Here is a 13,568-nt window from a genome sequence, read left to right on the forward strand (position 1 = left end):
AGTAGGAATGCGCGATGATGCGCCAGAGCGATGACGCTCCACGTACCACTGTCTCTGCTGCGGTGACAAAGAAGAAAGAAACTCCTCATCATCCATACCTGCATTAAACACACGAATATTTAAACTTAATATTGAATAAATAGAGTAGACAATGACGCAAAGACCATTAAATACAATGACGTAATGACGCAATGAATTGACTGATAGAAGAGGCAAGTCGAAAACTCAGAATTTTCAATCAAAAGATGTGAGCGCGAGTAGAAAAGAGCGTTATACACCATGGAAGGTACTTAGAGAGCCAGAGCTTTTACAACACGGAGCAAAATTGTTCAAATACAATATTTGTGGCTTTAAGAGATCTCTCTCTCATCCTCGCATAACTCAGCATAACTTCTTATATCTATATAGAGCTCTCCGTGTAAACACATATCCTCTGTTTCATTTTGTAGCTCCTCTGCATGCACCCCATATAGAGTAGTAGCATCTTGATGCTCGTCTGGCACCACCGCAGCGGCTTCTGATTGAGCATCTTCTCTGATCTCCTCCATTGATGCCGTTGTGAGTGGCACATGGTAGCCTTCATACGTCCTTGAACTACGAGGGGCTACCTCTATGACGTACCACCAGTTTGATGTAGACTTTGTAGGATGAAATATTACCTACCAGAGCCACATAACTTACATGAGAGCTTTCAAGCACATAACTTGTAAAAGGGGGATGTTAACTATTTACATACTTACTTGTTCACAATGCTTGGGTAGTACGAAAGTGTCTCTTAGGTCAGTCCATTTCTTAGTAGAATCCACCTCAAGAAAACCAGACTCTCCTCTACGCACAGTAGGGTTGCGACCCTCCATGATTATCTTGAACCATTGCATGTCGAACAAGTCGACGAAAAATCCTCTGTAATCGATCCTCAAAATCTCTTGTAGCGTGCCGAAGTAAGTGAGTTCCGCCACCACAGGATCTGCATCACAGGAACGTCGTCGACTAGACTGTTCAAATTTTGCCATGATTCCACAATCTTGAGTAAAACACTTTTTGTCGATCTGTTCCACCCTAAAATGTCGACCTTTACACCATGCTGCTATGTATGACTTATACTACAACGAACAAAGATTATGAGTGGCCGTTCAAACGTTTAGAAATAAAGTCACTAGCTAGTCGTACATTGCAAACTTACCTTGGTCGCGCAACCCCGAGAGTACTCCCACTCTTCCTCAGTCACTTCGTCATCGCATTGTTGTGCGCTTTTCAATTGGTTGTGTAACCATCTTAAGCTCATGAATGTTGGTAGGCTCTCCAGAACCGTCGGATAGTGCATCGGTGGTCGTCTTCCCCGTCTCCACTCGATTCGTGCCCTTTGTCGCTCTTGCTTTGCATCCTCATATTGTGAAATCCACTTTTGCATCACTGGATTGTGAAGCATGCAAAATCGGTTGATTTTAGCCTCTAGATCTTCCGTCATCTTCTTCTCAACACCGAGATTGCACATGACAATCCCAGATATGCGCTCATCATCTATGGTTCGCCATAGCGTGTCCCGGGCTTTATCAAATCCGTCTAGCCACTCTCCAATGTACACTAGGGACTCTGATACCAACCAACCTTCTGCCATGCTACCCTCCGGATGTGCCTTTTGACGCACATATCCCTTAAGCATTTTCATGAAACGTTCTAAGAAGAACATCCATCTGGAATGAACTGTGCCAGCTATTTCCACCTCATCAACTATGTGAACAAGAAGATGCACCCGAATGGTTAGCATGGTAGTAGGAAAATGTTTCTCAAACATGCACACAAGCTCCGCAGCATTTAGTTTGGCGAATGGTATGGAGTCTACGTTGATCTCCTTTTGTGAGATCCATTGCACCAGCTTTGCAAGTTTGTAGATTGTGTTACGGATGTCGAGAGACAAACATCCCTCAATGGCAATCGGTAAAATAAACTGTAAAGTATGTGCAGCAATGATATTAAAGTCCACATTTTATGCAATGATATTAAAGTCCACTATGAACGTACCTGACACATTTTATGCCAATCGTGTGACTTCAAACCGGTAAGCTTTCCTTCTTTAGTAAAACACGTTCGGAGCGAGTGCATTACACCAGTGGGGGTCCGCAAAGATCGAATGGTCTCTTTTACTTTGCGTTCTTGGGCTCCTGTGAAAATCCATGGTGCTTTAGGGAGTTTTATTGATCCATCAGACGCTGCTTGCAGCCAATATTGCTCCATACGATCCACATTTCTAAGGTCAACTCTGGCTCCCAAAGTATCTTTCTTGCCGGTCAGCTGGTCCCATAGTAGATTACCCACATTCTTGAATATGTGCATTGGATCGAGCAAGTGATTGATCATGAGTCGGGGCCAGTATGGTAACTCGTACCATAGAGATAGTCTCTTCATCCCTGGAGGCAATTAGTCATCGCACATCTCCTTCTGCTCTAACAATGCTTGTGCAGACATCCTTGGTGGCTCTCTTCCCAAGAAGCCATCGCGTAACACATGATTCTCTGGAAGATACGCTTGATGACCTTCGTAGATTTTCTTCTTCAGTGAGGGCGCCCTATGTGCATTCAGTCTAGGTCCACATGTGACACATGCTCTGTATCCGCTTGTTTGAAGCCCTGCATGTATACACATGATAATAGATCAACTATGGGAAAAAACAAGATTTATAGTGTCTGAGTGAGGAGTGTTAATAGATCACCTGAGCATTCTGTTAGCCCGGGATAGTCATGCATGGTCCACATTAGAATGCCTCTGATCAAAGCATTCCATCGTCCTGTGTATCAGCTCATATCCACCACCTCTATGCCAATCCACAATTGTTGTAGCTCTTCCAATAGTGGATGAAGATACACATCCATATTCTCCACTTTATATCGCCCTGGCACAATCAAGCTTAGCCATAGGTGCCCCTTCTTCGTAGTCAACCACGGGGGAATGTTGTAATTGACGATGACAACGGGCCATACACTGTAAGATGTTGATCTTTGACCAAATGGATTTACACCATCCATAGCCAAGCCTAAGCGCAAATTTCGAGCTTCCCTGGAAAAATCCGACCATGTTCCATCTATATGTTTCCAGGCTGCGCAATCTGCAGGAATTCGTAGCACACCATCCGAAGATTTATTCTCCTCATGCCATGATGCTAGGGCGGCCATGGACTTACATTCGAAGAAATGCTTGATGCGAGGAAGCAGAGGAAAATGTCGCAAAACCTTTTGTGGAATTTTTGTCCCGTGGAGATCTACTCGATATCTTTCGGAATCCCATTTCGGACACTTCTCCATGTCTATGTATTCCCCTCTGAAAAGAATGCAGTCATTAGGACAAGCATGGATAGAATTGTAATCCATCCCCAAGTTTCGCAAAATCTTTCTTGCTTCATCTCGAGAATCTGGCATCACATTGTCAGCTGGTAGTATGTGCTCTTTAAGCAATCTACACAACATAAAAATACGATACAGTCGTGTAAAAATCTATCAGATCATTATACATTTAGAGTTTTATTAAAGTAAACTAATTGTAATAGATCACCTCAAAAGCGCTGTGACGCTAGTGTCACTCCATACAAACTTTGCCTGCATGTTGAGAAAAACCAGGAGTGCTTTCAATCTAGACATACGTGCTCCATTATACAATGGCGTATCGGCTTCACTTTTCATATCATCATAGATAAGCCTTTCTGAATCCATGATCGTCTCGATCATTTCATCAATCTCGGGCTCAAACATTGCCTCGTTGGGAATGTGCTCTGCATGATCATCCCTTGAGCTGTCAGAGGCTACATCTTGTGGCCTCACATATGCTGCTTGACCAAAGCGCCTGCGAACACGTCTATTGGGTTGCAAGATTGCTGCTTGCTGGCCAGCGTCAGAGTCCGACGAGTTATAATTGGCAACAACTCGATCTATAATAGATGGATCGAACTCGCCAAATTCGCGAACATGCTGCAAAGAAACACGTCTTGTCCGTCGCACAGCATGCTTGCATTGATTACAAGGACATAAGACCCTCGTTGAGAGATAGGTGTTTCGGTTGGACGGTCCCACATCCTCGTCACTACTCATAATGAGGATAAAAATCTTATAACCTGGACAAAAAATTTAATATTCTATTGGCATTCTTCGTCTTATCTCGCTCTCTCTCTCTCTCTCTCTCTCTCTCTCTCTCTCTCTACCTCACATTCTCTAGTCATGTCCAATCCCCGCACACCTCGGTCTAGAGGTGCACGGAGATTAGAACCACCGGGTTATAATCTCGTCTTTATTGGTCAATACCTATATTTGTGGGTACAAGAAATCTACAGACCCACGTCTACATGATACTGCATGTAGTGGACAAAACCCCTTTGCCTCTTCTCTAGCTGTAGCACTTCACAGCATCTTAACATCTTTTCACAGTAGATCTTTTCACTGTTCTTCTAACTCTAAACCCTAAACCGTAAGTAATTCTTGCGTGGACTCGATCTAACGTAAATAAGCGTAAATCTAAATAAACGTAAATCTAACTAAAAGTAAACCTAAATCTAATTTAACGTAAGTCTACATCTAACCTAATATTTAACGTCTTTTGGGATAGTTTCCTACGACGTTAAAACTCTCTTCTTCTTGTGTGTGTGTGTGTGTGTGTGTGTGTGTGTGTGTGTGTGTGTGTGTGTGTGTGTGTGTGTGTGTGTGTGTGTGGATAAACCTAAATAAACCTAAGTCTAATCTAATATAACATAAATCTAAATCTAACGTAAATTATGTTATATTAAAAACAAAGAACTCAACTAACAGGGATTATAAGAACCTTAAAACTGATTTAACACATAATTTTTCACATAACTCGGCAAGAGTTGGCATTCTCATCACTAAAGATGTGAGAGTTAACTTCCGGCGGTGACACTGCCTCATCTCCATCCACATCTGACGACAGCAATTGGCCCTTTGGACCGTTCTTGCTCTTGTTACTAAATTTGAAGTTGTTGTTGAATGACTAGAGGTTGTCTAGATGGTCATTGTCGGGGATGTAGTGACTCTTGCCGCCCTGAAGATCCACCTTCTTCCCTATCTTCTGAAGACATTTCACCAGTACTTTTGGATCGACGGAGCCAACCATGAGTGAAGGCAGCAATACCCTATATTCCATTGAGGGCTTTCTTCACCCGCTTCATGTAGGCATCGCAGTCTATGGAGACCTAAATCTAATCTAATATAACGTAAATCTAAATCTAGCGTAAATAAACGTAAATCTAACTAAAAATAAACCTAAATATAATCTAATTTAATTTAAATAAACTTAAATCTTATTTAACGTAAGTCTACATCTAACCTAATCTTTAACGTCTTTTAGGATAGTTTCCTACGACGTTATAACTCTCTTCTTCTTGTGTGTGTGCGCGTGTGTGGATGTGTGTGCCAATAAAAAGAGATAAATGGTATAACCTTTCTATCACCCATGGCAAGTATGATAGATTGGTTATGCCATTTCTCTCTTGAATAATAGGTCTTGAGTTCAACTCCTCGTCGACTAGATCTTTAGGTCTTTTAATTTTAATTAGTTTCCTACGACGTTAAATTAGTTTCTCTCTCTTTCTCTCTCAATGTGTGTGCGTTTTTTTATTTATGCATATTTTCTCTCTCTTTTCCTCTCTCAATGTCTGCGTTTTTTGTTTATGCATGTTCTCTCTCTCTTTTCCTCTCTCAATATGTGTGTGCATTCTTTGTTTATGTATGTGTGTGTGCGTTTTTGTTTATGTTTGTACTCTTTCTCTCTCTCTCTCTCTCTCAAAAACACTATGTGTGTGTGTGTGAGAGAGAGACAGAGGGAGAGAGAAAGAGGGGAAGGGAACATGAGAGTGAGGAGAGGGAAGGAGCATACCTGGCTCTCCTTCCTCTCCTCGTGTGTGTGTGTGTGTGTGTGTGGAGAAGAAAGAGAGAGAGAGAGAGAGAGAGAGAGAGAGAGGGAGAGCGTTACCTGCTCCTTGTTTGAGGGCGCCGAAAAACTCAGATCTGAGATCTGAGTTTTTGGACGCTCTCTGTTTTTTTTTTAGCCCAGCCGGCGTCGCTATGAGCGTCGCTGTGTGAGCATCGCTAATATGAATAGCCTCTTGTAGTGTAATCCCAATCACTAGACAAAATATATATATTATGGTAAGCACAAAACTACAGTTCGTAGCCTATTTGGTCAGTCAAGATTGAATGCCATTAACTCATCTATTAACCCTTTCATGTTACCCATGATACGATATGACCATAGCCTTGATGTTTTCATTTTCGTATATATTGTTTTGACATTCTCTTTTGTGTTCTTTCTTTGTGTGTGTGAGTGCAAGAGAGAAAGAGTGAGTCTTCTTTGATTGCACTTCTTTCCAAACCCTAGTCTTCATGGCATCTATGGTTTAATTCTTTCATATAGTTTTTGTTGAGTTCTCTCACAAACTCTCACAGCCATAAGCCCGGTGCTTTTCCGGCAAGACCGCTAATTTCTCGACATATTTTTGGTGAACCCGACGCGAACAAGCCGGGGTGAGAGTACATAAAGATGGCTAGCAAAGTGGAGCAGCTGTATGCTGAAATGAAAGAGCTTGCAGACAGATGCAAATGGCTTGAAGAAGAAGACCGGATTCAAAAAGCGATTGAAAGCGCTATGCAATCCATATATAATGAGCTTAATATATTCGAAGGCTATGATCCAGAAGGATATCTTAAGTGCTATGTGACAGAGATGAGGCTTCAAGAAATTCCAGAAGCTCGGATGATTGCAGCATTTGTTGAACTTGTGAGTGATGATTTCAAGCACCAAGTTCAAGACTATGCAAGTGTATATGCAAGCAACTGGGGTGAGTTTTCTACAGCTATAACACAGGTATGCTTGCACAATCAAGACCAAGAGATGGAGCAGAGTGGAAGTGGATGTGACCAGCTAGAGTTGGTGTCTCCTGTAAGCTATGCAAGTGTCAACACATCCATGCAGGCCTATTTAGAAGCAGTAATAGATTCATATCTTTTGTAAGATGCAAATTTATTGTATGCAGATGAAGCAGACATAGTGCAAGCTATTTATGCACATTTGGGTCTTGTAACCTTTGTATCTCAAGATAATGACTCTCATGATGCTATCCAAGCGCCTGAAACGGCTCAAAGCGACTTAGAGGATGATGCAAACTCGTCGGCTATGATAGATGATTTGGACGCCCCTTTTGATTCGTTTGAAGATGCACATGAGTGTATATACAAGGATGAGGATGCTATGGTTTTGACAGAGGATGTGAAGGGAAAACAAGTGGAAGATGGCTATATTAGTGATGTGCTACAATCTACTTTTGAGCAGATCCAGGAACTTTTACCAAGTTTAGAAGAGCCGGATGCCTATGCTAAAGACATATGCCAGGATGAAGAAGTCATTATCAATGCTTTCCTATGAGAGTTTGATGCATGTGGCACTACCCAAATGGATATGCCTAGCTGCGAAAGTGCTAATTTAGAGGGGGTGACTGAAAATATCTTCCTTTGTGAGTATAGATATGCTAGTAGCATTGCGGATTGTGAAGTACCTCAGCTAGACAAGGTGGAAGAAGAGGAGTGCATTGACAGAGTAATATGTATGTCTTGTATATATGGGGTAGCAGATGTGATGCAGATGACTCATGAAATTGTGCCTTATTTAGAGCTAGATGCAGCAAGCTTTCACAATTCCATGGTAGAGGAAGGAATGACAGATGTAGATTCTCTGCATGAGGATTGGGGTTCTATGGATGAAGCTATGAATCTTCAAGATTCACAAATCAAAGATAGAGAAGTGTTTGGTTATGCTATATCGGTTGAAGTGACATCAGAGGATAGAGTAGAAGAGCAAGAAACCTCTTGGGATATGGTATGTGATTGGGGTGATATTTCTTATCTGTGTAAAGATGAAAATAAAGATACTTTCTATAAAGTGCCTACTATACAGGGTTGCCTGCAGGTATGCAAACAATATCTGAAGCATAAAAGGGATTTAGGTCTTGTGTCACAGGGTATAAATTGCAAGCAGGTTTGTGAGCATCTATCTGCTATGGATAGGAAGGGTATACAAGGTGATGCCTTGAAGCAAGAAGAGGATGCTAGCTCTATGTTGACACCAGAGTCATGTAATGAAGAAGTGTTCTCCCTATATAAGTGGAGACATGATTCAGTTGAAGATAATTTAGCGATGGGTCAAAAAGGAAGAAGGGGTGAAGATATTGTGTCAGAGACTAACTCCAAGGAGGTTTTTGAGCAGTCAGTTACAAGTGACCGGGAGCATACCTACCAGGATGATTTGGAGAGAGAATTTAACACCATATTTGAGAGGTATGCTAAGTTTTATGATGTAAAGCTGGAGAGGTATTTGGTAAAAGGTGAGAGAATTGATGAGAGTTTTACCATGCATATTTTTGAGGTTTCTCTCGATGTTGAGAAAGGATATCTACAGGATTCTTTTGAGAATGAAGATGCAGATTCAGACTTCTATGCGAAAGAGGTACATATGGATTTAGAGGTTGGTGAGAAGGTTAAAGTGCAGTTTCAAAAATCTTTCAAGTATATTACCGGAAGCCTGGAAGTGTTTTTTGAAGAGGAGGATGAGGAACTTATATCTCTACTTCATGAAGATTTTGCCCATAATGGAGATTTGTTACAAATGTTTTGGAGATAGATGTATATAACAATTCCATATGATCTGAGAGGAATTAAAACATGCGGAGAATCTCAATGCTTAGTACAATACAAGTTTTTGAGTTACCCATATGATCATGGAGGAGGTCATGGGATGACAGGGGATACATTTGCTTTCACAAGTTACCATGAGGTTGGCACATGCCGGAGGATGTGCACGATTAGAGGGGGTGGATGTCGTGTTGTGACACGTACATAGTGGGAACGCATCCTACAAGAGTTATCTTGTAATTTTTTAGATACATAATTATCTTTCCTATAATGTACATATGCATATTTAAGTATAATAATAATCCTTCTATCTCATCCTATTATTTTTCTCAAGGGTAACCTATCTTTACTTTACCATTAGAAAATACTATGGGAAAAGCTCAATAGCTCCGCCTCTTTAACTTGGGGCAAAAATCATTGATTCTTTATTTCTACTATCTCATTATCATCTCGCACCCTAGCTAGATCCTATATCTAGGGTAAACTCCAATATATATATATTCTCTGTTTTTTTTATACTTTTCTTATATTTCTTTTTAAATAGCTCCTAGGAGGGAATCAAATCCTAGTGGGACACTAGGTGGCATGATTTCAAAGATACACTTATTTTAATGCATTATTCCAAGCATGATTACAAAACTTTGTCAAGGAGCAATTTCATGCTTTCATATGGCATGAGGTGTCCTTTGGAATTAAATGAAAGTTTAGGCTAAAGGGACCACGGGAAGACTTTTGCTGCCATAAATGGACCCTATTTTGATGAATTGTTTACACAAGGTTCCAATCCGAATTTGAAAATGATTTTAAAATGAGAATCGTAGCTAATGAGCTGAAGTTTTTGTCCATATTTTTACTTTTTTATTTGGAGCAACGGTTGAGGAGATATGATCAAAATACTGGACCCCAATCTGTCCACATCATGCAGGGACAACTCATTTCCAACTTTTCCAATTCCTATTCACACTGGCTCCTCTCTTCTTGTGTAAACCCTTGGGAGTTCCCTTCACCTATAAAAGGGGACCTCTTCTTCCTTGAAAAGGGAACTCAAGCATTCAAGCTATTTATGAGAAGAATTCTTGAGGGAGCGAGTAGTAATGCCTAATTGTACTTAGCCATTAACATAAGCCCAAGCCTAGTACACTTTCTCCTAGAGGAAGACTAGCTATTCTTGTATGCTATCCTTGGAAGATCAACTCTAATCAAAGAAAGTCTTGCACTTGGCGTATAAATCAAAGTGGAGTTCTCCCCTCTTCTTCTCTCTCCATCAATAATGGTGCCAAAGGGTTTGTCAAGTAAGATGTGTTCTACATTGATGTTTTCTTGATTTCTTGTTGTTTTCTTTTTCATCTCTAATCCAACATATATATATATATATATATATATATATCTAATCTCATCTCCTTAACCAAACCTATCTCTCTCACTCTTAGTAATTCATCCTCTCTACAAATTTTAAGTTCTCTTTGCTACAGGTACATCTCTCCCCGCAGTATCCTTATTGCCTACGGGCAAGAATAGGGCTTGGGAGGGAAAATTATCATCTCTTCACTTTTCTCATATCTACATTTTTCACATACTATCCTAGATGAATAACCCACATGATGATCATTTCTATCGCTTTCACTCTGTACGATCTATTAGAATTAACGTATGGATTAGCCAAAAAATATACTTTCAACAACGTATAGTGTTTCTCTTTGGCACAGAAAGGCTTAATGAAATACTTCTATCACCGGATCCCATCATACTACCTCTCATAGACTATAACTTTTCTTTTGACGTAAGCGTAGTTATCTTGCTATGAACCAAGAGGATTTGTACACACAATTAATCCCAATCACTACACAAAATATATATATTATGGTAAGCACAAAACTACAATTCCAAAGAACAATTCGTAGCCTATTTGGTCAGTCAAGATTGAATGCCACTAACTCATCTATTAACCCTTTCATATTACCCATGATACGATATGACCATAGCCTTGATGTTTTCATTTTCGTATTGTTTTGACATTCTCTTTTGTGTTTTTTCTTTGTGTGTGTGAGTGCAAGAGAGAAAGAGTGAGTCTTCTTTGATTGCACTTCTTTCCAAACCCTAGTCTTCATGTCATCTATGGTTTAATTCCTTCATATAGTTTTTGTTGAGTTCTCTCACAAACTCTCACAGCCATAAGCCCGGTGCTTTCCCGGCAAGACCGCTAATTTCTCGACAGCGTATCCAAGGCACTGCTATAGCTCGAACACACCTCGTCTTTCTCCACAAAACTCACCGGCTTTGGCAGTTCAGCTATCTTCTTTACTACATTCTTTTTGGAAGTCACTTGGTCAAGCACATCAAGCAATACACGGTAGATTCCTCTCTACAGCTGTTGGGGCCTCATAGGCCCACACGTATCGTCTCTACTTTGTCATCACGCCTATCTGTTGCTACCACATGTGCATCAACAAAGGGTCGGATTACCTGAAGCTCTTCCCTAGCAATTGGCCTTGGCACCAATGGACTTGCCAGAACCTGCTTTGCCTCTTGCTTTATTAAAACCTTCTTTGTCTTGCTCTGCGCATAGGCTATTGCCTCCTCGTACGTGCACGGCCCATCTATCTCGATTTAATCCCGCACTTTTACATGCAAGTAGTCCACAAACTTGGCCATCTTCAAAAAATATGCATTCTCTACAGTAGTTACCTTAACCAACTTTCTCCATATGGCCTTGAACTCCAACACGAATACTTGGAAATCACTGTCAAGGCTTTACTTTAGGTTGTCCATCATCTGCTTCACTTCACTCCACTGCGTGTTGGCCACATATCGGCTTCGGAATGCCGCTTCCAATGTGCTTCAATCCTGCTTTTCTTCAGCCTGCAAGCCCTCGTACCATGCCTTTGCTTTTCTACGAACCAGAAGCGGGAACCCTTGGGCCACTCTCTCTTCTCTTGACAAGCCGCTGCCCAGCAAAAAAAAGGCCATAGTCTTGCAGCCAAACCTCAACATCTTCAGCACCTGTAAAATTCGAAAAACCTGACCATGACATTTTTGTTAGATCGTGCTCTTCAAACCGCGACACCATCTTCGACTTCACCGAGAAGCAACAAGTAGCTCCTCAGTGGGGACACCACTGATGGAAAGGGGGAAGGGGTAAAACACCCAACACACAAAATAACTGCCTCTCTATAGCCCAATGAATATCCGACACCCCTAACCACACAGAAATTCACACACACGCATAATTCCCTATAAATATCTACTACCAGGCTTACCTTTGGGCATCACCAGCTACACATATCCCACCATAACCATCTCAACACAACAAACCCATCAACACAACCATACCCAATGATACATACAATTTCCCCAATTCTGTAAACACACCCACACCGGGAGGCCATACCCGCCTCGACCGTACACACCCGTCATTTGCAAACACAAGCACTCTCTCTCTCTCTCTCTCTCTCTCTCTCTCTCTACACTCACACACAACCTTTCCGGAGCCAAACCTACCACGGACCCATTGTGTGAGATTAGACGGAAGAGACGATTGAATTCAAGCCTCTCCAGACAACTACAAGCACATTATGCATCACAAAAAAACATAGAGAGACAATGATGGCATCAATCAGGTGCCTGCTCTGATGCAACCCCTGGCGTACACTTATTCTCATTTAACGGCAGCTCCTAGGCAGCCCTCTTCCTCCTCAAGCTTGGCCGCTCATCCGATCGGCGGCTCCCTTCCTTCTCTTCCTCTTCTACCATGCACTTCCCACTGGTCCTCCCCTCAAACTCTCTCATAAACTGGCCGCCGTGCAGCCCTTTCTGACCCTCCTTGTTTGCAGCTGGCCTTGGAGCTTCCTTTCGATGGCATAACCCACCCACCTCTGTTAACTGCTCACAGCCATCCAAAACTGATTGTACTCCTACTCTCCTGTAGTAACGCTCCTTCAAAACTGCGGGTTGCTCCTCCTTCTCAAAACTCACGCTTCTTCTAGCTTGCTGACCTTGGCAGCCTCCCCCTGTGCTGCTTTTAGCCCTCCTCACTCTCGCCATCCACCGGCCATCCGTCCCCTTCAGGTCTTCAGGCCTCCCTCATTTCTTTTGCCCCTAGAGGCAGTCCTTCTTTTCCCGCATGTCGACGTCCTGCATTGTACTCCCTCTGCCGACCTTAGTCATCAGGGGCCTACTTTCCCATGCAGACTGACGCTCATCTCTCATTTGCCACCGACCTCAGCATCTTCTCCAGTTGACAGCTATAGAGCCCCCATAGCTCATTCGATTCCCTTTTTTTTAAGCTGCAAGCTAATTTTGCATTCACTTTATAAGAACTTTAATTTGGTCCTCTTTTCCACGCCGTCGATCGACTATTGACCCTCGCTTCCTTTCGTCATGCCTCCTTGCCATAGATTCAATGAGCTTCAATGCCCTCCAAATGGATAGTACTTATGGGAAGAATCAACCAAAAACTTCAATTGCTTTGGCTGGAATATCATAATTAGCATACATAAAAGAAGAGCACTACCAGGTTGAATACCGTGTCAAGTAGTGTGTCCTACAGATATTTCAATCAAAATCTCATATCATAAACCTCATAACACCTACATCCAGCATCCCTTGTCTCCTTCCCAATCTTGTGATATCAACATTTTCTCATGTCACCTATGATAGCAGGAAACACTTGCACTTCGACTAGCAAGTGCTTCATCTCTGTATACCTCTCTCCTAGCCACATCAAGTACCTGCTCAAGGTCCTTGCCATTCGCTTGCAAACTGCCATGCCTGGGCTTCTTGCACTTCCTCGGGCCGACCCTTCAGCTGTACCATCATTGCCCAACCCCTCGCTGAGCATTGATGCTCAACCGTAGCATTATTTAGATTGTATATCATTGCATAAGAAGA

The 13,568-nt window shown here is 41.9% G+C and overlaps 1 protein-coding gene across 1 annotated transcript; it reads right to left on the reverse strand.

Moving 5' to 3' along the window:
- Positions 1-11,958: 11,958 nt before the first annotated feature.
- On the reverse strand, positions 11,959-12,722 carry LOC147433669 (uncharacterized). The gene has a single exon (XM_086489773.1). It carries the CDS (start codon positions 12,720-12,722, stop codon positions 12,354-12,356), a length of 369 nt encoding a protein of 122 aa, XP_086345899.1. The 3' UTR covers positions 11,959-12,353.
- Positions 12,723-13,568: the final 846 nt, after the last annotated feature.

The sequence above is a fragment of the Adiantum capillus-veneris genome, chromosome 19 (assembly GCF_014529385.1).
Source record: "Adiantum capillus-veneris isolate H3 chromosome 19, ASM1452938v2, whole genome shotgun sequence".
Classification (NCBI taxonomy): Eukaryota; Viridiplantae; Streptophyta; class Polypodiopsida; order Polypodiales; family Pteridaceae; genus Adiantum; species Adiantum capillus-veneris.